This window comes from Monomorium pharaonis, chromosome 1, assembly GCF_013373865.1.
Source record: "Monomorium pharaonis isolate MP-MQ-018 chromosome 1, ASM1337386v2, whole genome shotgun sequence".
NCBI lineage: Eukaryota > Metazoa > Arthropoda > Insecta > Hymenoptera > Formicidae > Monomorium > Monomorium pharaonis.
Genome location: NC_050467.1, coordinates 22,096,097 through 22,119,509, shown reverse-complemented (window position 1 = coordinate 22,119,509; position 23,413 = coordinate 22,096,097). Strand labels below are relative to the sequence as shown.

General features: G+C 35.8%; 1 protein-coding gene across 10 annotated transcripts in view; it reads right to left on the bottom strand.

The window, feature by feature from the left end:
- Positions 1-23,413, bottom strand: part of LOC105841127 (potassium/sodium hyperpolarization-activated cyclic nucleotide-gated channel 3) — a 130,043-nt gene that overhangs the window by 102,277 nt on the left and 4,353 nt on the right. For 9 of the 10 annotated variants that reach the window (XM_036293629.1, XM_036293644.1, XM_036293635.1 and 6 more), the window contains exons 1-2: positions 21,371-21,509; positions 16,903-17,689 (exon numbers count right to left, since the gene is read on the bottom strand). In XM_036293629.1, the coding sequence (XP_036149522.1) occupies positions 16,903-17,111 (209 nt within the window). In that variant the 5' untranslated portion in view covers positions 17,112-17,689; positions 21,371-21,509. Of the gene's footprint in view, positions 1-16,902; positions 17,690-21,370; positions 21,510-23,413 lie in introns of those variants that run through there. The other variant, XM_036293627.1, reaches the window with a different exon arrangement.

The following is a 23,413-nucleotide window of genomic DNA, read 5'->3' as shown; positions in this document are numbered from 1 at the left end:
AAAGTTCTGAGAAACAAAAGAGTGTCGCTTTAAGAGTCGATATTGGCGACCTTTCTCAAGTTAATAAATTTTCTACAAATTAATATCTTCAATATAAATGTGATTATTATCAATTCAATATGCAATTTTAAAAAAATACAATTTTCCTTATATTTCAATATAAAATTTTTCGAAATCAGTTCACGACTAATGAAAGTCAATGCTCAAATACTCACAATTTGATTTGATTATCATGAATAATAATATAATTCAACAAATCGATTTCCCGAGGAATTTCCGTGGTATGTCCGAGAATTCTATCTACCTCATCATGCGTAAAATTATATTAGCATCATTATGTGGAAAATCTGTCGCTGCGAAATAGGTGCAACTCTAATGTGAGTGCACCATAATGAGGCAACACTCCTCTAGGCTGCTCATACGCCGTGTTTAATCGTGAAGGCTTTCAATTTTTTTAGAAGTGTTTTTTCCGCAAGTGTTTCCATTTTTCTCTAACTCGCTGAAAATAACTTGATATCACGTCCCGAGATAACGTCATTAAATTAGCATTGGGTAAAAGAGCTTGTAAAATATGCAACCAGATAATTTTCGCGCTCATTATATTAATTGTCATTAATGTATAACGTATTATGCATGATAATATGTTAATTTTTTTCATTGAACGTAATAAAATCATTGGAAAGCAAAATATTTGTGTTTATCTGTTTTTAAAATTTTATTAAAAATATTATATCTGCTATTTTTACTTTTTTATTTTGCTACGCTATTTATATCGCGTAAGTTAAACAAAATATGTATAAATGTTCGACGCAAATTGAATAGTCAATAATAAAAGGATAAGTTAGTAAAATTTAAAAAATATTTATTACCAGTACTTAAGATTTTTCCTATGTTATTTACATATTTGTATATATATTTAATAAGCAGTTTATTTCTTTTCTTTGATTGACTTTATCAAATATTATTGTGCATTGACGTCTTTTTACTGTTAATATTTCCATCTTGAGATTAATAAAAGTTATAAAAGGATCAGCGTGTTTAAAATAAATATTCGCGTATCGAGTCATCGGATATTCGCTAATATTTCAGTCTGCTATTAAAATTAGCTTCGTTTGTCGAATATTGTTTACCTCGAGTTATGAACAGGATCGTCGAAAGTATCATGAGTACACGCCTGATTTTAACTTGATGAGGTTGCAATGAAGCTAATTATCACTATTGTACGATAGGAAGAATACGGTCGAGTCGGCCTTGTTCTCGACCCTTAACGGAGAACAAATGCACAGATTGCCACCGGCCATCACGATCTGTTCGCACAAAGAGGAACACATTGATGACAAGTTTTATATGCATTTCCGTATAAATAAAGATAGCACAACTGCTATACTCGTATATTGATTGAAACTGAGAAACGTAAGAATACACAGATGTATTTTTTTAACCCCAATATACATTTGAATTTCATAGAGATCATTGTTTGACAAACATTTGTTATTTATTATATATTATATTAATCAACACAGATGAAGAAAATTACGGTATAAAAAAAGAAAAAGTACTGCTTTTTCGACGATTTCTTTTTGGAACAATTACAAAACTTTTATTATTAGGTAATATGATTATACATTTGCATAGTACCCAAATATACGGGATACTAGGTTGGTATTCGTAAATTTGTAAATAACATTCATGTTATCTGAAACGCGTTTCAACTGAGATAAAAGACCTAATTTTCATGCAGAAATATTACTGTACACGATAAAATGTTTCAAAGCTAAAAATACTTTTTAAATATATCACAGTTGAAATTCATGAACATGATCGCTGAATAAGTAAAATTGCGAAAAAAGAGTAAAAATCATATTTAAAAAATGATAGAAGTGGAATTATTTTTTTACATCTAATTAATAAGAAATTAATTCGTGAATATTTATTTTAAACATGCAATTTCTTTTATAATTTTATTAATATCAAAATTTGTATGAATGTGTGATGAGACATCAATATTCACAACAAGATTCACTAGGAATGAAGTAAATGATATATTGTCTTATTAAATTCATACACTGAGAAAAAAAAGTAATTGGTTCAACAACATTTTTTAGTTGCGGGCTGCCAACAAAAGATATATTTAATACAACAATATATGGTATTACTAAATAAATACATAGTCCAATCAACGTTATTGCACTTGCATTAACAGCAAATATCATTATTTTAAGTATATCTTTTGTTGGCAGCCCGCAACTAAACGTTTTGTTGAATCAATTACTTTTTTTCTCAGTGTAATAATCCAAAATCTCATTGAAAATTTTTCCTCCATTATTGGCTATTTAATTTTGTCGTACATCTATATTTTCTAATTAGCTTGCGCGTTTTTAATGAATAAATAAATGAAACAATCGTAAAATAATAATAATAATAATAATATTATTATTATTATTATTACTATTATTATCATACGAACGTATTATATTATTATATCTTATCCACGTGCCTCGGTTAGAATTTCCTATAAAATAAATGCAATAAAATCTGCCTAATCGAGGAGTATTCTTACAACACAAATCTAGACGAGATGAATATGCAAGTTAAATAACTCAAAATCAAATAGCAGGGTGAAGATACAGAAGATTGCAGGAGCGGTAAGTGACTCGTTTATTCTTCCTTGTGCTGACGTAATGATCGGGTGGTTCATAAGATGAGAGTTTCTGAATAGGACGGATTTTTCTCAACTCCCCGATGAGAAGGAAATGTCGCGGAAGGCAATAACGAGTAAGAAGGTAAGAAATGACTGCATGATGACAACTCGTAGCCCAGTTATCTGGATTATAATGACTGTTATACATTATCCGTCAAATCAGGACGTGCTCCCATATTTCGTTAACTAGCAGTGATTTTATTTAATGTTGTATCAGTGTCGGTTTTAAAGTCACTGCACGCGAGAATACTTGGATGGTATATTGCAAAATTTTAATCGCGAGATTAACAGGGGATACGTGCCACGATTCTTCGAACTTTATCTTAACTCTCACGAACACAGATAAATTTTTTAAAAGCGTGATTTTTTAAATACATATTACGTGTAATTTTGATCAAATCTCGACCAATTTTGTTCCAAATTGAAATGTCATTTACTAAAAAATTTCTCAATTTAAAGTAAAAACTTTTTCGAGAGAGAAATAAAAATTTTTTTGTAATTCCTATGAATATTGTAAAATAGAACGAGCATGTTTCTCTCTCTGTGAAAATATTATATAAGGAAAAACAAAATTCAAAAATTTATTTTTATCTAATGAGAAGCAATATAAGATAAAAAAAAGTTCATAAATTTTGGTTACTATCGTTTGTCATAACTATTATTATCGTTCTTTAGGATTAACAGTAATACGCCTCACGTACATTGAGCGAAAATATACTGTTTGCCGTGGAAAGATATTGTATTGCTGAGAGTGCACTAATAGTGGCTCGAGTTAAGTACAGTGCTTTTACCCGCATTAATATGCAAATGCAAGTTCGGATATAAATCTTGAGAGCATCACAACTGTCTAAGTACTTTAATTTTTCATTCAGACGGCGTGCCGACATAAATTACACGTTTGCCTGAGTTGCTTTCGTCATACACCACGCGTACTTATTTTTTTTAGAATAACCGATTACTACCTAGTCGATAATTACCAAGAACATTTCAGCCAGCAACCTGAAGAATCGTTTGCGCACGCAAAAATGTTTTTACTGTGAAGCACCTATCTTCGATGTTATCGAATTTCTTAACCGCAGAATTGCAGATTGAATAGAGGCAATAGAGAAAAATGTTTCAAAAGCTAGAAGCCACACAAACACTAATCGTTGTGAAACTTACCTTCGCAATTTTGCACATACTCGCACACATACACACGAATTATTCACGAATAATATTATTTAAAAAATAATAATAAATAAGAGTTACAATGATTGAAAAGATCTTATTGATCAATAGTGACCATTACTTCCTCTGCGCATGCATATTACGGGAGAGAAAATTAAAACACGAGATGCGTCTCATAAAACTCATACGCTACCAGTCTGATGCACTATTTTCCGTGTAATGTCGCAGGAAAAAAGTTGGTGAAGTCGAAAAGATCGATGACAGTAGGCAGAAAAAATGGAAGACAAGAAATGTCAAAGCATGCGTGACTTATGATATAAGACTCAAGAGGCTATATTTTACTTTTAGAAAAAGATAGAAGTAAAGAGAAAGAGAACGAGACAAGTGTGGTGACAATGGCAAATTGATATGTATCAAATGATCCGCTAAGAGAATATAAAGAAGTAGTAATAGTAGAAGTAGAGAAGAGAAAAATTCGAGCGTAAGGAATAAAATATGAAGGCAAAAAATAAGAGAAGAGTTAATGTACCCTATTGTTCATAGGTCTGCGATGGTGATCGCCTGGCAGTCCCAACAATAGTCCAATCCCTACCAACACAATAATATAATAATCAGTGAGCTTCAATATGATCGCCGCATTGTATTAAACGGCATTAATAATAATACCGATGTGAATTATTACCAAGTGGAATATTCGAAACTCAAGTATTTCTCAATTTAAAAATAATGCAGAAATGTTAATACAAAAAAAAGAAGTTTTAATATTTAAGATAAAGAGATCGCTCTTAAAAGATATAATAACAAGAAATATAATCCCCTTATTTTATTACGCATTACATTACTTTTATCTTGTATTATTTGGGATTTATAAATAAATGAGGAAACTTACTTTTTTCTCCCAATATGACAACCGTCATGTAATTCTTGATTTCAGAAGAGTTTTGTATATTTTTAATCTTAGAAAGATAGAAGGAAAAAAACTAGATATTATACGTTTCTATTGAATTCTTAATTTGTTTACTCTTGCTAATTCTCTTTCTTCTCTCAGCTTTCAATATTTCGTGTAAGATTTTCGCCTCGATAAGTGAGTCCTTTGCTCGTAACGAATTTCATATAGGCAATGGACAAAAGTTGCTTACGACTTGATATCGACGTAACCAGAACCACGCGATCTCGAACATGCGATTTAAAGCGTGATATTAGATATTGTAGAGCCCTCAAGGGCTGCAAGATGCGAACCTCGACAGAGATTGCGAAGATACGAGTCGCTGCCATTCTCTAAGCACTTCTTCCGTTCATCCCCTGGCGCGTCCTCCTCACACTGGCGATGCCTCTCAGACTCCTTCAGACTTTCCTCCCCCTATCTTAACACTATACGCGGTGACACCCATTTTCAGGCCTACTCGAAAAACGCCTTCAATCGCCTATTTACAAGACCCGGATAACTCATGGTCGGAAAGATCTGGATCACTGATTTGAAGCTGCTGTCGGAAAAGGGAAGAGAGATAGAGGTAAGGTAGAGAGGAGGCATTCGCTCGATATGATTGAACAGTTATTATAATTATTCTTCGTCCGATAGGATTCTCCGTGGCACGTATAGTTGCCCTGACAGCGCGGATACATGCTGATCGAATCGTTCAGTATCGAATACATGTCGAGCGATATAATGCGCCGCGAGATAGTGTGTATCCTGGAGTTACTACCGCTCTAGAAAATCGTAAAAACCGGGACAGGACGGGAAATTTTAGAATTCTATATGCGTGATGTAGGTGCTTTCGAGAAAGAGAATCATTAATTTTCAAGGAGAAAGCTGTTTTAATGATCTTCCTTTTTCACTTCCTTCACTCGCTTGGCACACATTTTTACGACATATCAAGAAGATAAGATAAAAGAAGTAGAGTAAGATGTACTTATGGAAATAAAATAACACAGTTACTACCATTGTGTGTATATGTCCTGTACATGGAACGATTTCTCCAATTATATAAAATAATTCAAGATATTTTAAGAAAATGATTACTATGCAAATCGGATGCTCAGCATTATAAATTTGAAAATTTTCTTAATTGACGCACAAAAAAGTTCTCAAAAATTAATCCAGATATAAATGAAATCAAAAATAGCGAAAAGACGAGTGTAAAAAGAATACCAATGATACATTTTGAGCAAGAAAAAAAACGTATTTTTTCTTACGTAACAAAATTTTTTTCACGTTGAATGCAGGACACTTAACTTTATTAATATATTTATTAATATTTCTGTAGAAGCCCGGAAATCATTATGTTTCCAAGATAGTGTCATATCTCGGGTCAAGAAAGACGGCGCACCATTTTTCAAGAAAATTCGCGCATATATGTCTAAAGGTTAATAGGCCACAGAGTGATTTTTAGATTGTCGCGAGGTGATCTCGCGTAAAAACGCGTATCGCTGACGGTCTAACGGAAGCGAGCATAAATCACGACGGCGGAGAAATCTGATCGGATTAAGCGCGATACGCGGACGAATCTTTTGCTTTTCGAATGAAAAGCGGCTACGGATGGCTATACAATAAGCCCGTATTCGCAAAAAGAGCACGCGGGATTACGGGCTCGCGCAAAAAGAGACGCGGGAAGTGATTATAAATATCCTCGCGACGCTCACTCTCGCGTCATAATGCACTTATAATTCTGCGTTAAATGCAGCGCGCAAAGCGAGCGCATTAAGCCATTACCTGAGACTCGAGTTTACAGGAAAATACGGAGTACACCGGAGAAATGCACAGATGATATTTTCAGGATAAATATTACGGGAATAGATTTTTCTATAATAAAAATAACAGAGCAATGTCAGTTTTGAACTATAAAAAGTCTTTTTAGCGAATTAAGCTTTGAAGGTATAAGCAGATGACGGTGTATAATCCGGACGGCAATTTGAAATATTTTGTCCATTTAATATCTATTTGTTAGTTGCTACATTTCATGTTGAAATTTAAAAGTTGTAGTTAATAATTTTACCTATGAAAAAAATACTCCCTTTTTTATTCCTCGAATGAGTTTTGTAGTAAAATTTCACCCTCGTATTCGGCCTTTTCTCTATTTGTTAAAAGTATACACGTCGATACGATTTAAATGATAAACTTTAAATAAAAATTAATTTGCGTATCGCAAATGAAGAAATATATCAGCACCAGTTTGTAAAGAACAAAGACAGATCGGCAGTTGTCGCAAACAAATTGTTGAGCAAGCATTGATAAGAGGAATTGATAGAAAGGGGAAATCATGAGCGAAGGACGAGAAAGCGCATAAGAGTTAAAATAAGGAAGGGACGGAGAGCAGGTAGACAGAGAAAGATAGTTCGCCCGTGGGGTGGCGAAGGAGAGACAGTATAGATAGAAGAGAAAGGGAGAGAGGAAAACGAGGACTACAATATGGGTCAGTTATTGATTGCTCCCTAGTCGACTCTCCGTAACGCCTACCATACACCTCCGCCGTTCCTATCTTGTTATCTTAGATACCAAAACTGTGGCTACCACTTACCGCCCTTTAACATCGTCAGTATCTTTATTGCCATGCGGACTCTGACTGTCGCGAGCCGGGTTCGCGCAGGCGAGACCGTACGTGTGTTTCTGCTAACCGACAAGCGGCACCCTAATGCACCCTCGTTAAATTCACGGCGTAGACGGGGATTACGGGGGATAGCGATAACGTACGATTGCGTGCCCTGTCTCGATATCTTCCTGATTCCCTACATGCCGCAGGGCTCTAAGTCATAGTACATCAGCGGCGCACGTTCACGTGTCGTGCGACGACTGCGGGAGTTCGGGCGACGTCTGTTCGTAACTTTCCAGCTGTCAAATCCCGAACAAGTCGTACATATCGAGAAACGCAAAGCCGTCTCGCGCCATGCACATCGTAAAGTATAAACGGCATTTTGTACGATGTAATATTGTGTCTGTTAACGAAAACGAAGAGACATTTTACGAAACAATTAGATTAAAAAGTGGATTTGAGTGAGATTTCGAATTAAACTGTTATTTATAAAAATCAACTGAATTAAATGCAACCGAAACAAACTGAAATGTAATTTACTTTCTTTGGAAAATATAAAGTGAATTTTGTCACTGAAGAAATTTTGTCCAAATTTTCAGTCTGTAACTTTTTAACGGGTTAATGACACTAAATAGTAATTAAATTAAAATTCTGAAAAAGTAGAGTAAAGAAGAAAAGGTTCTCTCTCTTCTCTCTGTTTTATTGCAAGCTTAAGAAGCTTGCGAAAAGTCCTTCATTTTAGTTACTTATAATGCGAAAACTAGTAATGTTTTAAATTAAGAGATATTAATACCAAGAATTATTTATTCTTAATTATCTTATTTATTTTAATTTTACAATTTATTCTTGTATCATAATTTCGAGTGAGAAATTAACATAAGAGAATTAAAAGCGTACGCATTATTAAACGTAATGATTCCTTACAAATTGCCAGTCGACATTAAATAAATTTTTGATGACTCCTACCAAAGGAAAGCGGTCAAGGCTGAATCAGCGCAGGAAAGATTATGTAGAAATATTTCCGACCGAAGAATTACTCCAGCGTCAGATCCACAAATCGAGAAAAAGGAAACGCGTAAGAGGATTAAACGTATCAATTAGCGACACCGAATGAACAAGATGAATGAACACAGTTCCTGCTGATGACACGGTCGATAACAAATTCTATGTTAGAGGATATAGAAAAATCCATAATAGATTAATCTTCACATTCCGCTTCATTACATTATTATGTGACTTGGCTTTATATTCGTAATTATAGCATTTTATATCAAAAATGTAAAATTGGGTGAAACATTCCAAATAAAATTTTATATCCCCTAACTGATAGTTCAATAGACATAATTTGATTAGAAATTAACTGTGAAATTCAAATGATTATGAGAAGCAGAAGGATTATTCACATAAATCTGGTATTGTATAATTATTGTTGTGAAACATTTTGTAATATTACAAAATTCTTATCTCAAATAATTAAACATTAAACAATTAAATTGTTTTCGAATAATATAAGGTTAAATTATCAATAAATAAGAATAAATATGTTACGAAAAAGTAAAGTAAAAACTGATCATTTTTTAATTATAAGAATTTATTTATTATCTTTATGTTTTAATAAAGATTAGTTGAAATTATTTTATAGAGTATAATGTAGTGTTTATTTTATAGTCAAATTGTTTGCTTCTTTTTTATTTATATATGTGAAATAAAAAAAATCTCTACATATTCCTTTTTTAATATTTTACATATATAATATTTCATCCTGAGTATATTTAAAAAATATAAAAAATAAAACGTAGCTTTCCAATGTAGAAAATATTTGAACAGGAAAAAATACAAAATAACTAAATTAACAATTTTTCCTTATTGTATTTTATAGATAATTTATTTGATATAAAGTAATATTGAAGATTACGTAAAAATATCTTCCAATCTTCATAATTCAATATACTACAATATACTATATTCAGATAATTTAGATAAATGGTTTATATAAAAACAGTTGTATGATTAAAAATTTGATTAAACCTATCTTAGGCCCATTCATTCTAAGATAATGGATATCTATAATATGATGTATTAATTTTTAAATTAAATTAAATTAAATTTATTTTTATAGTTTTTTAATTTAATACATACATACATATATAAATATAAAATATTTGAAATAACTATCATACATATCTTAATCGAATAAAAATATACACATTACTCACCGATGCGCAGCGACGGAGTTATGATTATGTTGAAACTGCATTGAACTATAAAATAGAAATATAAATATGAACTTTAGCAGCGTGATACAGAATAATTAATATTTAAGAATAAATATTTGCCATACATAGATAATAATTGGTTAATTTTACAAGTAACAAATAAAATGATAAAATATAATTTACTCACCGCATAGTTGCTCCGTCTTCATCCGATGTTTTCCAGACCTCCTCCGTCTCTCAAATTTCATCGTTGTATTCACATAAGACTCACTTGCGTTGTTAATTATGATTGCGCGCGAACTGATTATTAGGACAATCGCGTGTACACTTTGCACATCACTCCCGACGTTAATCGCACAACATGTATTTCACTATATTCTGACGAATATATGTAACAAAGAAAGTATCATCGCACAACACCGCAATGTGTATGAATTGTCAATCGTGAGAATTAATAAGAACAGTAGTAAATTGAAAGAAACGATCACTTTTATCTTGTGGTACTTGTCGCGTTTCAATTCGTAATGCGAGGACGTGAATCTGCTGACTCGAGTCTCACCGCATGAACATGGTTCGTTTGGTCTTGTATATGCGGTAGTGCGCCACAAAAACAAACACCAACGCCAGAACGCTAGTCAGATCTTTTCACAAAATAGTTCAAGTATTGTAAATAAAACGTACATTGAATATTTCGTTTATATTTTAAAATAATTTGGAGCTATTATTGTTCTTTACTTTGTGGATTCATTAGCGTCACTCAAGGTTGAGTCTCAATTGATGAAAAAATTAGTTTCAATTTATTTCTAATAACAATATTTTAATAGTTACATTCAAATTATTTACTTCTTCTCTTTTAGTTAAAAAATTGGGTTTATTACTTGAAGGAGACATTTATTTTTGTTTTAATTGAAAAATTATTCGTATAAATTAATATAGTATCATTACTATCAGATTTTTATTAAAGAGAGAGAAATTTTATTATCTTAATAAATCAAAAATTATATATATAATTTGAAATAAATTGAGAAAATTAAGTTAAATTACTTTAAAAAATATTGCGACTTATTTCTACTGTAACCTTTTAAAATCACGTCATTTAACTAATTTAAAATGTGAAGATGTAAAATATCAAGAAAGAATAATAATAAAGTAATTTTTATAAATACTTTATCGATCAAAATGAAGATATATTCCTTATATGAATATTAAATTTAATATTACCAACATATTTGTATTAAGCTGTTTGGACTTGAGAAAAATTAATTTCAAACAAGTGTACTTTGCTACTTTATTAAACCAATGTAAAAATTGTCATTAAATATTTTATTATTGTACAAAAATGCCATAATAAAAACCATTTTATATTTCTTAATTTTTAGACTTTGAAAATTTATTCTTGCACTGGAGATAAAGTTTTTTTGTGTGAATAATCGTTCGTTTCTCAAATCACTTTCCGAAAAATTAAATAAAATTAAAAAGCAATTATTATATGTATGCGTAAACTTTCAAAACTCAGTTATTGAATTGTGAGACATAAAATTTAGTCTGTATCTCGAGATAAACTTTATCTCAGTTTCTGAATTGAATTGCGATTGCAAGTATGACATAAATATCCAGTTGATATTCAAGATTCGAAGATTTATTAAAGTGTATTATGTTTCAAAACTGATTTTAGCGGACTTTCTCAGCAGAAACATGATTATAAATATGAATCTTGCTGTCGAAAGAAAAGCGCTTGGAATTTTATTGACAACAGAAGATAATCTTGATTAATATAGTTCACTGTTTTATTAGATGTATATGTATACACACATGTATATACATACACATATATATTGTGAAAATAAATTGTTATTGTAGCCTGTATTTTTTTAATAAAAATAAAAACGAGATATTGCTGTTGTAAATTTTAGTCCAAATATTGTAATATTTTAATATTATTATACTTTTTTATTTTCATATAGGAATATTCAACTTTATCCATAGTCAACAGTCATAGTTTCACAGAAAAAAACAATTGTTTGCGGTGTTTTTGCTGATGCAACACTTAAATATTTCTCGTATAAGTTTCTCTAAATATTATTGGTTTTAATTAATTCCGACATGTGTCAGTAATATTAAAAGCCGAGATTCTTTTTATTTGCTCGACAAATTCGTGACCTAGAAGTAACTTTGAATGGCCAGTATATCGTCAATAAAAGACAGACTCGATATTTCTGTCAAAGATGCCGGAAGCTTACACTTTGCGAGCTAGGATATACGTATTCTTAGCATTCTGCTCTTTGTGAGTAGAGATTTAAAGCATGCGATTATTCGAAGAATTTCGCACGTTACAAAGACCACTCGGCTCTAGGCAAGAAACAGGATCGAAGAACAAAGCGGTGCACGATGACAGTTCAACAGCTGCGAGATTTTGTATCAGCCTCAAGGATACGATATTGAAATAGCGAAGAATTGTTCGACCACAAAAAAGAATTGCAATAAAAAAATCGCATAAGTAACTGTGAATATTTAGAAACAATTTAAACTATTCAAATGATTTCGGATTAATTCAAATATCCAAGAAGATTCCCAAGGAGAATTTGAATATTCGAAGTACTAAAAAAAAATTAAAATTTAAAGCGTTTAGTTCAAAATATTTAAATATCTAAAGAATCTAAATATTTCAAAATTTTGTAATTTTGTATTGTAACGTTCGCTGATTGAAATTCGTCCATTTTGTGTAAACATTGAAATTTGTCAATTTGTATGCATTTCTATTGAGATGCATTGATATAAAAATGTACATATTATAAATAATGTTTTACACAGTGTGATATCTTTTATGTCATGTCATGCTTTTCGAAAGTTAAAACATTCGTCAATACTTTTTTTTGTCAAGTCAATAGTGGTGATGAATGACGAAAATAACCGTGATGTCCAGCTCGCCCGCGCGTGTAATACAAATTGACGATTATTACATGAGCTTTATGGAGTCAGAAAATCGATCAGAGGGGAGGCTTGACATTCGTGTCACGATAGTCGGTTGCAGTGTTAATTTATCGGGTTATAATCGCGGTTGCGCTACTTTCCGTTATTAGAGGATACTTGATCAATCATGCGCGCCGATATATCGCCTGTCGATCGTCGTAAGATTTATTTGTATGCGACGATGAAACGGGAAAGTGATTCCGACGGGGTCACGAATTAATTGATTTTCTCTGTGACAAAGTTACATCACAAACAGAAACAACAGTTGACAGTCGCAAACTTCGAAACCGATTTGCCGGTATATGTGCCTTCTACCCCGTTCTCTCTCGCTTAGCTTGGATACACGAACATCGCATCGTCGTAATACCCACTACATACAGTCGACACATCGCATATTGATCCCTGCGAGCGGTTTGCAAAAAAAAAAAAAAGAGGAACTCTCGGGGCGCGCTAAAGCATATTCCCCGTATCACGTAGTGTCAATCGAGGTGATCGCAACAGCGACATAAACTCGCGGCGAGAATTTTCTTCAACGATAACGTTAATAGTCATCGTTATTTAAACGATTTGATGTGTAGATATACATAGTTTAAAATATTTTGTGTACCATTTTATGTACTGAGATAGGCAAAAACGTGCTATCTAGCGCTGTATATAACAACTTCCAATCAAGTACTTTACATAATAAGACTTTATATAGTCTGATCAGGTATAAGTGGTATATTGGATGAACAGTAAATTAAGCATTTAACGATGTCTGCGTCAACTATCGTTAAATATAACGTCAGTGACTAAAATCATACAGACGGTTCTTGCAACTTATATTTATATCTACACAAATGCAATCCTTAAAGAAAATTCGATTTGGTCCTACAGAACTTTTGCTATCGGCGCGACATATCGACCCGACAGAGTAATTTCCGATTGTACTTTTTCTAAGTTTCGAGTCATTTTGACAGCTGCCCTGTTTTTAATCAGTCCGCCTTTCTGCGTTATGTGACAGCGCGCGCGGAAATTGTACGAATCGCCGCTTTTCCGTCGCTCTGACATTTCAGTTCACAAAAATTCTATGTACCTAACAGACGCGACTTTTTCACTTTTTCACGACGACTGTTCATCTTATCGTTTGGGAGGCGTTGCGATTTTTTCCTTCCCCTTCCACCCCCGCTTCATTTTTTCGTCGAAGTCGGCTCGATCGATTGTACGATCAGTCGATTACACGCAAATCGCTTAACGTTTTTAGGGAAATCTCAATAAGTATGCCCTTCAATTCAGCGCGATATATATGTATAAGTAGGATCACCCTCGTCTAATAACTCGAGGCGACGTTAGCCACGCTAAGAAATGCGCAAACTTCCAAGTCATTAACGACAGTTTTGAAGTATTAAGAACAAGGTACAGCATCTGGAAGTTCTTGCAAAGTATCAAGTAATATGATTCGGTATAATTCTCCCATCTTGCGGCGTCATGAATCGGGAAACTAAGACGGATAGCCGATACTTTTCCAATAAAAACAATGTCCCCCACGTTTATTCAACGAATATTCAACGCTGTGATTCCCCGCGCAAGTAACATTCCTTCGCGCGCGCTAATCTGCGAAGTTACTTCCCTCTGGTAACGAGTGTCAACGAGTAGTTAAAATGCGCTTAACGCGCTCCATTTCCCCGTGTTGACGAGAGCCATGCATGCTGCAGTTTTAATTTCGTTCATTAAACTGCTTGTGCACTCGCTAACGTCCACGTAATAACGTGCCTGAGATATTCCCCGGCGGTAAGCCGCGCACAGGAATGAAGCGTGATGAACTTGGAAGGGACAGGGTTGACCGGTATGCATTCGAAAATAGACAAGCGTACCTCCGCATTCTATACAAGAGCAGTTAACCGAACGATATAAGAAATTCCAGGCTCGGAGTTTAAGGCAAACAATGTGCAAATTTAAAACCGATATATGAACCGATCTAAGGAAATGACAAGGAAAGAAAGTTTTCGTCCGCGTCATTTGTTTAATTAAGTCCGTCGATCCAGAAGTTATTTCATAATTTTTTTTTTTCCAAATGTCATGTTTTACGAAAACATGACACTGTAAATCAAGAATTTCGTATGAAGTTTTAATAAATCAAAAACAGACCGAACTGTCGCGAAATTCCGAAAAATATTATGTGTCATATTTGTGAGCGCGTAAAAAAATATATACGCATGTAAACTGGATAATTAATCAAAAACATATGTAATATATAAATAAAAATTTAAAATTTGCATCAAGGAAATAATAACTCGATCAGAAAAATATTAGCATTTAAGAAATGAGTGAATGAAAATAAGGTGCCAGGCGAACGTGACAAGTTTCTCAACCTTCGCATGATATAGTTGCCGAAAAGAAATTTTCGACGGCTGTTTTGGGAATATGAACGGAAAGTTTTATGGTAAATATCAAGGATGCGAACCTATCGCGCCAAGTTTTTCCAGCGTTCTTATTTTACGATAGAAAGTCTCGGTACGACGGGATCAGTTCGTAGGTTCAAAGTTTCTCAATTGCGCGCAGATATCGGAATCTTGTGTTTTACTGTTGGTCATGAGCGAAGCTAAGTTTAGCGATTCGAGCACCGCATCAAAGCTTTCGAAGCGACTTGATTTTCGATAACAGAGGTGACGTCATTTGCTCACAGGCCTCAGCGGGATAGGATGCACTTTCGGATACATTCTTCGGAGTCATAACTCACTGTCTTTTTGACGATACTGCCGCATCAATGCTGTTATTTCGCGACAGTTGAAATAACTCTATATCTGGCAATAAGTTGGAATGCTTCTGAAGAATATCGTGTGGAATGCGTAATGCAGTATGAGTATTGTTTCTCAGAAATTATGTGAATATTTTATATTACGTTATCTATATGCTAATATAAATCCTATATGATATTCCTACACATGAATCGTTACATTACATTCTTCACGTTGATTTTTGCGGTTTCGTTGATATTGCGCAATTTATCAATAGTATCAATAACAACTTTATCATGTACAGCGAAATTTTTTTTCTAAATTATCGCTCTCTTTCCCCTTCTTTCTTTCGCTAATTGATTTTATGAAATATTATTTTCATCATTAGTCCTTCAAGGTATTATCTCGATATAACCGGATCATGTTGGAAGCCTGGGCGTGCTAAGCCCTTTCAGCGATATGTCATCAAACAAAAGATACGCTACATAAAGAAAATTGATCGATAATTTTATTTTTGATAAGTTTAAGCTTTCTCGATGACTAGAAGCCTGAAAATTGCCTGTGATCATAACTGTCATACTCTTTTAATCGTGTTATAAATCATCCCTTCTAAATCCTTTAGAATTCAGTTCTCGCTCTCTCCTGTCAAGTCATTGAAGCCGCAAGAAATCAACGTAACGCAAACCATGCAAATTATTTGTCGGAATTCATGACCGTCAATCTACAAATCGCTCGTTCCCATTACACGATCCGAACTAAACTCGGCGATTTTATCTCTTTCGGGACGATCACGTTATTAACTAATAAAAGAGAAACCAAGATATTTAAGAAATCTTTTACAAACGATATTTGAAATAATCATGTTTATCAATATGGCATGGAATTATACAAAGCGCATTCTTGGGTAAAAAAAGCAAGATGTTTGAATAAAATTTTGAGAAAAGAAAGGGGTAGAAAGAGTGGAAAAATAATGCAGTTAGGAAACAATAATAAGAAAGAATTTATCGGAAATTTAATGGATAAAAAAGTATAAAGAGTAAAAAATGCAGCAATAACAGAAGAGAAGATGTTTGGATAGAAAGGAAAATGAAACAATGGACAAATAAATAACAGAATTAAATGAAAGTATATAAGAAGATATACTCGGATCACTACTTTATTTACATTGCGTCTCATAAACGACATTTTCAGTATTTTTGTTTTTACTGTTACTAAATTAATATAATATTAATAAATATTTTGGTCATTACTTATAAAAATGTATTAATATAGAAAAAGTCTATAATAAAATATCAGAAAATATCTGCTTATATAAAAATGTCAAAAATTTTAAATATCTTAATATCATCCATGTATTATATTGCTATATAGCATTGTTGGAATCGTGGTTTGCACCGAAAGAGTTAATGTCACCGCTCTTGCTAAAGACCAAAAACTATCAATCTCGCCCACTCTCCTCAACCGAATGACGGACGATGTAAAATGTGTCTGCCACAGCAGGATGGGTAGGGTTGGTAGATAATATAGAAACGGCCGGTGATAACCCGGGGCGTGCCCTGGGTTCCACCCGCTTCATAACGATAAATGCTTGGACCATAACTTACGGATGAGAGACGCGCCGGTGCAGGCTCCTCATGGACATGGGTCTGTTCTTGCTACGACTCGTGGTGGTGGTTGTGGTGGTGGTGGTGGTGGTAGAGGTGATGGTGGCGGTGCTGATGGTGGTGGCGGTGGTGGTTGTGCTGATCGTGGTGGCCGTTGTCGTCGTCGTCGTCGTCGTCGTCGTTGTTGTCGTCGTCGTCGGCGTCATCATGGTCGTCGTGATCGTGGTGCTGCCCGTGGTCACCGTGGCCAAGCCCGGGAACGGGCTGGCACTTCCGTTCGGCGTGGCGCGGCGTGGCGCAGCTGCTGGGGGAGCGTGGGGCTCCCCCTGGGCCGCCACGGCCACCGCCGCCGACGTGAGGCCCGCCGAGGTCGCCAGGCCGGTACGCCGGAAGGGGCCCGAGGTAGCCGCTAATCGGCGTGCTAATCTGCGGGCGAGCCGACGGGCCAGGCGCGCCCCTGCGGCACCGGCACCCACGCTGACGGCGTTTCTGTGCCACCCCCCGTGTCCAGGGGATGGTACACACACTGGGCTCGGTTATCGCACCTGACCACTACCGTTCCTCTCGCACTTCTTCGCACGCGGCTTTCGTTTGTGTCTTCTTTTCCTCTTGTTTCGTTAACAGTCGTTATTCACCGGCTACCCCCGAGCCCCTACGTCTCGGTTGCGATTTCATTAATGTTCGCTCTTGGTCGCTCGGTCGTCAGTCGAATTCTTCTTCTTTCGGCGGCGAACCTTGCTCGGTGAATCGTACGTACGTGCGTGCGTGCGAGCGTGCGTGCGTGCCGCTGAAACATGTAAAATGAACGAGGTATAATAGACGACATGAAAGTGAGAAATGTAAAGGAAACACGTGATTAATCATAATGTCAGGAACAGATTAGAAAAGACGGCACGAATAATTAATATAATTAAGATGTAGATATAAATTTATTATTCTTTATTCACACATTTAAGAAAAAACACATTTTTAATCTAATTGTCCGTATCATTGACTTATCATTGATGTATCATTATATTTTATTTGTATTCGTATTTGTGTGTATGTGTGTGTATGCATGTATCGAGTTAATTATTAGCTAATTAAAAACTGTTTTTCTGATTTATTTTATTCTTAGTAGAATATATTGTATAAATAATAAAAATATATGCATGTACTCAATATCAATATCAGTATTGATTTTCCAATTTAAAAAAATATAAAAATTTTATTTGCATTTAAAAAGCAGTATTGCATTTTATATCATTATTATCTGCTTTTAATATCTCTAGTATAAAATTTAAATCCATGATTAAACAAATTTGAGAATGAACGATACAAGCGTGCTGCATGTTACAGGACAATAACGAAGATAAATGCAGCAATAAAATAACCGCGAATTGAAAAGATATTAGAGCTTGTACATATAACGCCGAATAATGTTACAAAATTCACCAAGTTAACAAATGTTTACGATACTTTGTCGATTTAGCGACACCGTGTTTGAAAACCGATCGAGCCGACCGTAGCCACTTTGCGAAATAAGCAATAAATATGTGCGCGTTGAATTTTAATGCGCGACAAACTTGACAAAGGAGTTTGTTGGGAATACGTCGCTTGTTTACTCCTATCGATACGAAAATCGTTATTGAATCGGCTCATATGGAAATGTTACGATATTCATCGGCTGACGTGTAATCAAAACGAGTGCAGTGAAAGAGACGAAGGAAGAATATCATTTCGGATTGGATGTTTTGCGCGGAGTTCACTATCGAGCCATTTCCTTGATTAATGCGGCAAGTAAAATCGAGGGTCTCGGGGCGTCGTTATCCCCCTGGTTGGTATACCGGTCGGGAAGGCGCCCAGGAAACGACGGTGCCCTCTCTAACGTCCACGATAGAAATTTCAGTGCCCGTATTAAAGATGGTGGGCCGTGGCCCTCGTTAAACTTTAAATTGAAAAATACCGTCGAGTATATATCGCGTTATTGGGAAATTCTCTCCGTGTGCGCGCCCTCGAACTCTCTCCCCTCCACTACCCCTCCCCTCCTCCCCACGATGTGTTTTACGCCACGAGACAAAAATCAGATTTTCGAATATTCTGCACCTGGACCGCAACCCACGTGTATCGGATTTCGCGCATTGAATATCTGATCGACTATATAATAATCGCGCGTGAGTTATTGAGTTCTCGCGAAGCGCAGTTACTGCAACTGCTCGTAGGTAACAATCGCACTGTATCACAAAAGCGAGGCTTTAACAAAGTCAAGGCTTTGGAATATTACCGTACCAAGGAGGTCTTTCGTAGAAGTTCGCATCGCTTAAAGACATATTAGAAGTATTAAAAATTGATTAAGTTTTATAGTTTGTTTTATTATTACGTTTGAGTATCTTCGTAAAATTTAAGCATAATTTTCTTCTTAGTTTAAAAGTTATTTAATGCTTAGTTTGCTCTTGATTCTTGTATGAAATTGCTTTTTAGTACTTATTTGTAAATTTGATAAAAAAATAACATAACGAATTAAAATTCAAATTTTTACATATACTAATAAAAATAAATTTTTTAATAAATATTTGTGCAAAAGATTATTTGGATTTATTCGTTGAAAAGTTATTTATCTGAATAGCTGTAGCGAAAGGATTATTTTCATTGCATAAGCGAAATTTTCGTTGCTTTTTTTGCTTCGTAATTGGTTTAGTGCAAGGTTTAGTGTCAAAATTCGATTATTTTTGAATGAAAACAATTTTCATCGTTGATTAGGAAATAAAAGAATAAAAATTCGTCATTTTTTAAATGGCGATAACTTTTAGGTATTGTAGAGCCAAAATATTCTTAAATTTAACTCAGGCCATTGTAAAAATTCAAGATAGTAATTATAATTATTTGTTTTTTACTCTCTGTTTGCATCGCGAAAATTATATTATAAACAGGGCATCTTCCAAGAAATGTATTTTATATAAAATTTTAATATTAATTATTTAAAATTAATGAAACTATGATGAGAAGTGCAGGACAGAATTAGGCGATTGTGACAGTCGTGATAATTCATGTGCTTAAGTACTTATATTGAAAGAAAGAAATTTTCGTTTATGCAATAACGTGAAATAAATTTTTCGTACAGAATAATTAATCTGTGTAATGCCATCAAAAGTGAGTGAAATTTGTTGTTGAAAATTATCATAGTTAATAATAACGTTACTTTTTAATTGAACCTTTTCTCTCGTTTTTAAAAATTCAGAGTGGTGCATGTATCTCCATGATACGCACTCGAGATACCTGAAAATTCTATCCAGTCGTTTAAGTATTACATAATCTGGTAGTGGCAAGCCGCCCTATTTTCGTCACATTGCTTTTATGTAATATTCATTTAATGCTTCGAGTCGAGTGTCAGTAGTCACGGTAGAAGTACCTACGAAATATTTGCGATTCCAATGTTGGATATTCTCGTGCATGTTTAAATATATATTTCAACTAAAACTGATGTTGAACTAATCAATTACTTAGTTTAATTCATACGGAATGAAAAAAACCAACACACTTTATCACATTTAGAATATAATTATTTAAAACTACAATAGAAACATCTTTCAAAATTAATAGAATTAGTTAAGAATCGTGACATAATAACACGCCATTTAATGCTCTCATCGTTTAGTTTAAATAACTATATAATCTCTCATTTTATTAAGTATCAGAAAACAATATTTCCTAATAAATTCAAATAACTAATGTATTATATAAATTCCTTTATTGCAGTGATTAAAGTAAAAAGTATATTTAAATGGAGCGATTTACTTTTACAATAGCGTTATATTATGTTTCGATATAACTAAAAATAATTTAGTAACTAGTTGAAAATTATACATTAACTTTCTATTGAGAGAATCTCAATAATAAATGTATTGTTGTATTATAAGTGTTATTTAAATTTAAATGTTATTTAATTTTTCTCTCTTTTTATTTATTGTAATTTAAATGCAAGCATAAATTTAAATGACACACAATGAAAATATAACAATACATTTATAGGTTCTCTGTTCATATGTACATAAAACGAATTTAATTTTAAATAAAATTGATATAGTAAGTAATACCTTCTAAAATATCGGTACACAAATCATAATTAAGTACGGATAGTAGGCGACGCAATGTATTTTATGTTTTCTCTTTAAGTGTAATTTTTAAAATAAATTATTTTAATATTAAAATACAATGACTATGAAAATAAAACGGCATCTAATTAAATTTTTTGATAAAAATTAAATTTTAATTAATTTACGCGAAATAATATTAGTTTGTTTAAATTTCATTTATATCTGTATTTTCGTTAATGTTTGTATCCTTATTTTTCGTACCTCTCAGCTTTTTTCAGTTTAAAAAGAGTTTTCTGCCTATCTAAGGATATCGCGTAATACAGTAGATTTGTTTTTATATGCTCAAAGGCATCGATTAGCAGAAAATTGATATTTTCTTTAACGTAGATACGCACCTGGCGATTTATCAGGATACAGTGGCGAACGAAATCCCGCTTTGGCGGTGATTCGTCATCCCGTCCCCGCGCACCCTGTGCAGGCGCAATTACAAGCCGGCGCCCTCTCGGGGGTCGTCGACGGTAAGATCGGATAACGGGTCTTAGATTATGTCAGTGTATCACAGTCCGCGGATCCAACGCGCGAGCACCGCGATCAACCATTATTATCCCGATCGAACACACTCGCGTCGCGTGCCGCACTTCTCGCCATCGTGCCTCGCATCACGCGGCGTTCATTCATTCATGCTCGGCCCGGGACGGTGGTTCCCCGTGAGAGCGCACGTGGGTACCTACCCACCCCTCCCGCGATCATCACCTCGTTATATATCATAATATCACAATGGACGATTTTGTGTTTGTTAATAATCTCCTGGCGTTTACGATACGTGGTAGTAATCTTAAGCTTAGAAATCACAGTCGCGAATTGATAACGGGTCCTCATGCGTGTCCCCTCGCGCGGTGTACCTCGCGATGTCCTCACCACGTCCACGTCGTTCACTGGGCATACTTCCGTCTTCGGCGGCGGTGGCGGCGACCGAGGAAGAAGAGGAGAGCCGCTCTTCTCTATCCCTTTCCCACCGATCTCTGTATCGCGCACGCCGATGACGACCTTCGCGGCGGAGTCGATCGACGCGCTTGCCTCTCTCTCTCTCTCTCTCTCTATCTATCTCTCTTTCCGCGTCTTCGACGATGACGCGCGGAGTTGGCTGTTTATCCCTCTTCTACTGCGGATTGCTGCGGACGGATTGCTGCTGCGTCTTCCTCTCCTCTAACAGGCCCGATCGCCGATTCCGACCTCCGACTCGGCGCCGTTATCGATCATCCCTCGCGCGTATGTTACCCGGTCCTCCCCCCTCCCCTACTAGGAAACTTTCCTTGTCCGACACACACAGGGAATCTCCAAGTGTGCGATGCGCGCTGGGGATTCCTCTCTCTCTCTCTTTCTCTCCCCGCACACACTTTCCGCTCTCGTCCTTGACTCTTCTCGTTCGAGAGAGATAAGGGGAAGGACTACCACTCGACGTCGTCGGGCCACCGAACGACGCGACTGCCGAATCGTGGGGTACGTCGTATGACGACAGCTACCGATCCCGTCGTTGCTGCGTCGCAACCGGGGGTTTCTACCCGTTGTCGCAGCTCCCTGTTGTCGATCGCTGCTGTTGGCTGCGGCTCCGGTCGACGACGACTCGTCGTACTGCCGTCCGCGCGCGAGCTCTTTCGCGGATGTGTCTTCGGGTTCCTGGGGGAGCGCGCGGCGCGCGATGCCATCGTCCTCCCTGTGCCCGTGCCGACCGCCGACTGTGTGCCGGCACACACGACGGTGCCTCGTCACTCGACGCGAGGACGAGGTACGCCGGGGGCGCGTGCTCTCAGTAGTCGCTCAGTGCCGCGACGTGGCGACGCGACAGGCGACCTGCCGCACCGGATCCTATCGTACCTGGATCGTATCGCTGGTCGATCGTTGTCCGCCTTCCTCTCGCGCCAATGACGACGCAGCCTCGGGGCTGCACTCGAGACTCGCTGCCATAGCTCTCTTGCCTCCCGTTGCCTCTCGTGAATGATGGAGCATTTGACGGGTGCCGTACTCTGATCGTTCAGAGTGTTTTCAACCGTGCCAGAGATGTTTAAACGATGAGAAGGAGATGGTACGGGAGGAAGAAGAAGAGATCTTCTCTCCGAGGTGTTTCGCAGCCGCAGTAGTATACTCTCGTTAACGTTCGTCTCCGAGAATTCTCCTCACGAGTCCTGCTGACACGTTCACCTTCGGTGACGACGATGTGAGTTCAATCGTGACGTTCTGTCGGTCTCCTTCTTTCGTTGCACTATCACTCGATTGCGGCGGCTCATCGCCGTCGTCGTCGTCCTCCGACGTCGCACTCTCACCGCGAATGAAACAGGATCCCGGTGGTGGTCGCCTCGTCGAATTCGCTCGGTGACACGCGGTTCACGTGATAATGACACCGTCGTCGTCGTGGTCGTAGTCTTCGTCGCTGTCCTCGT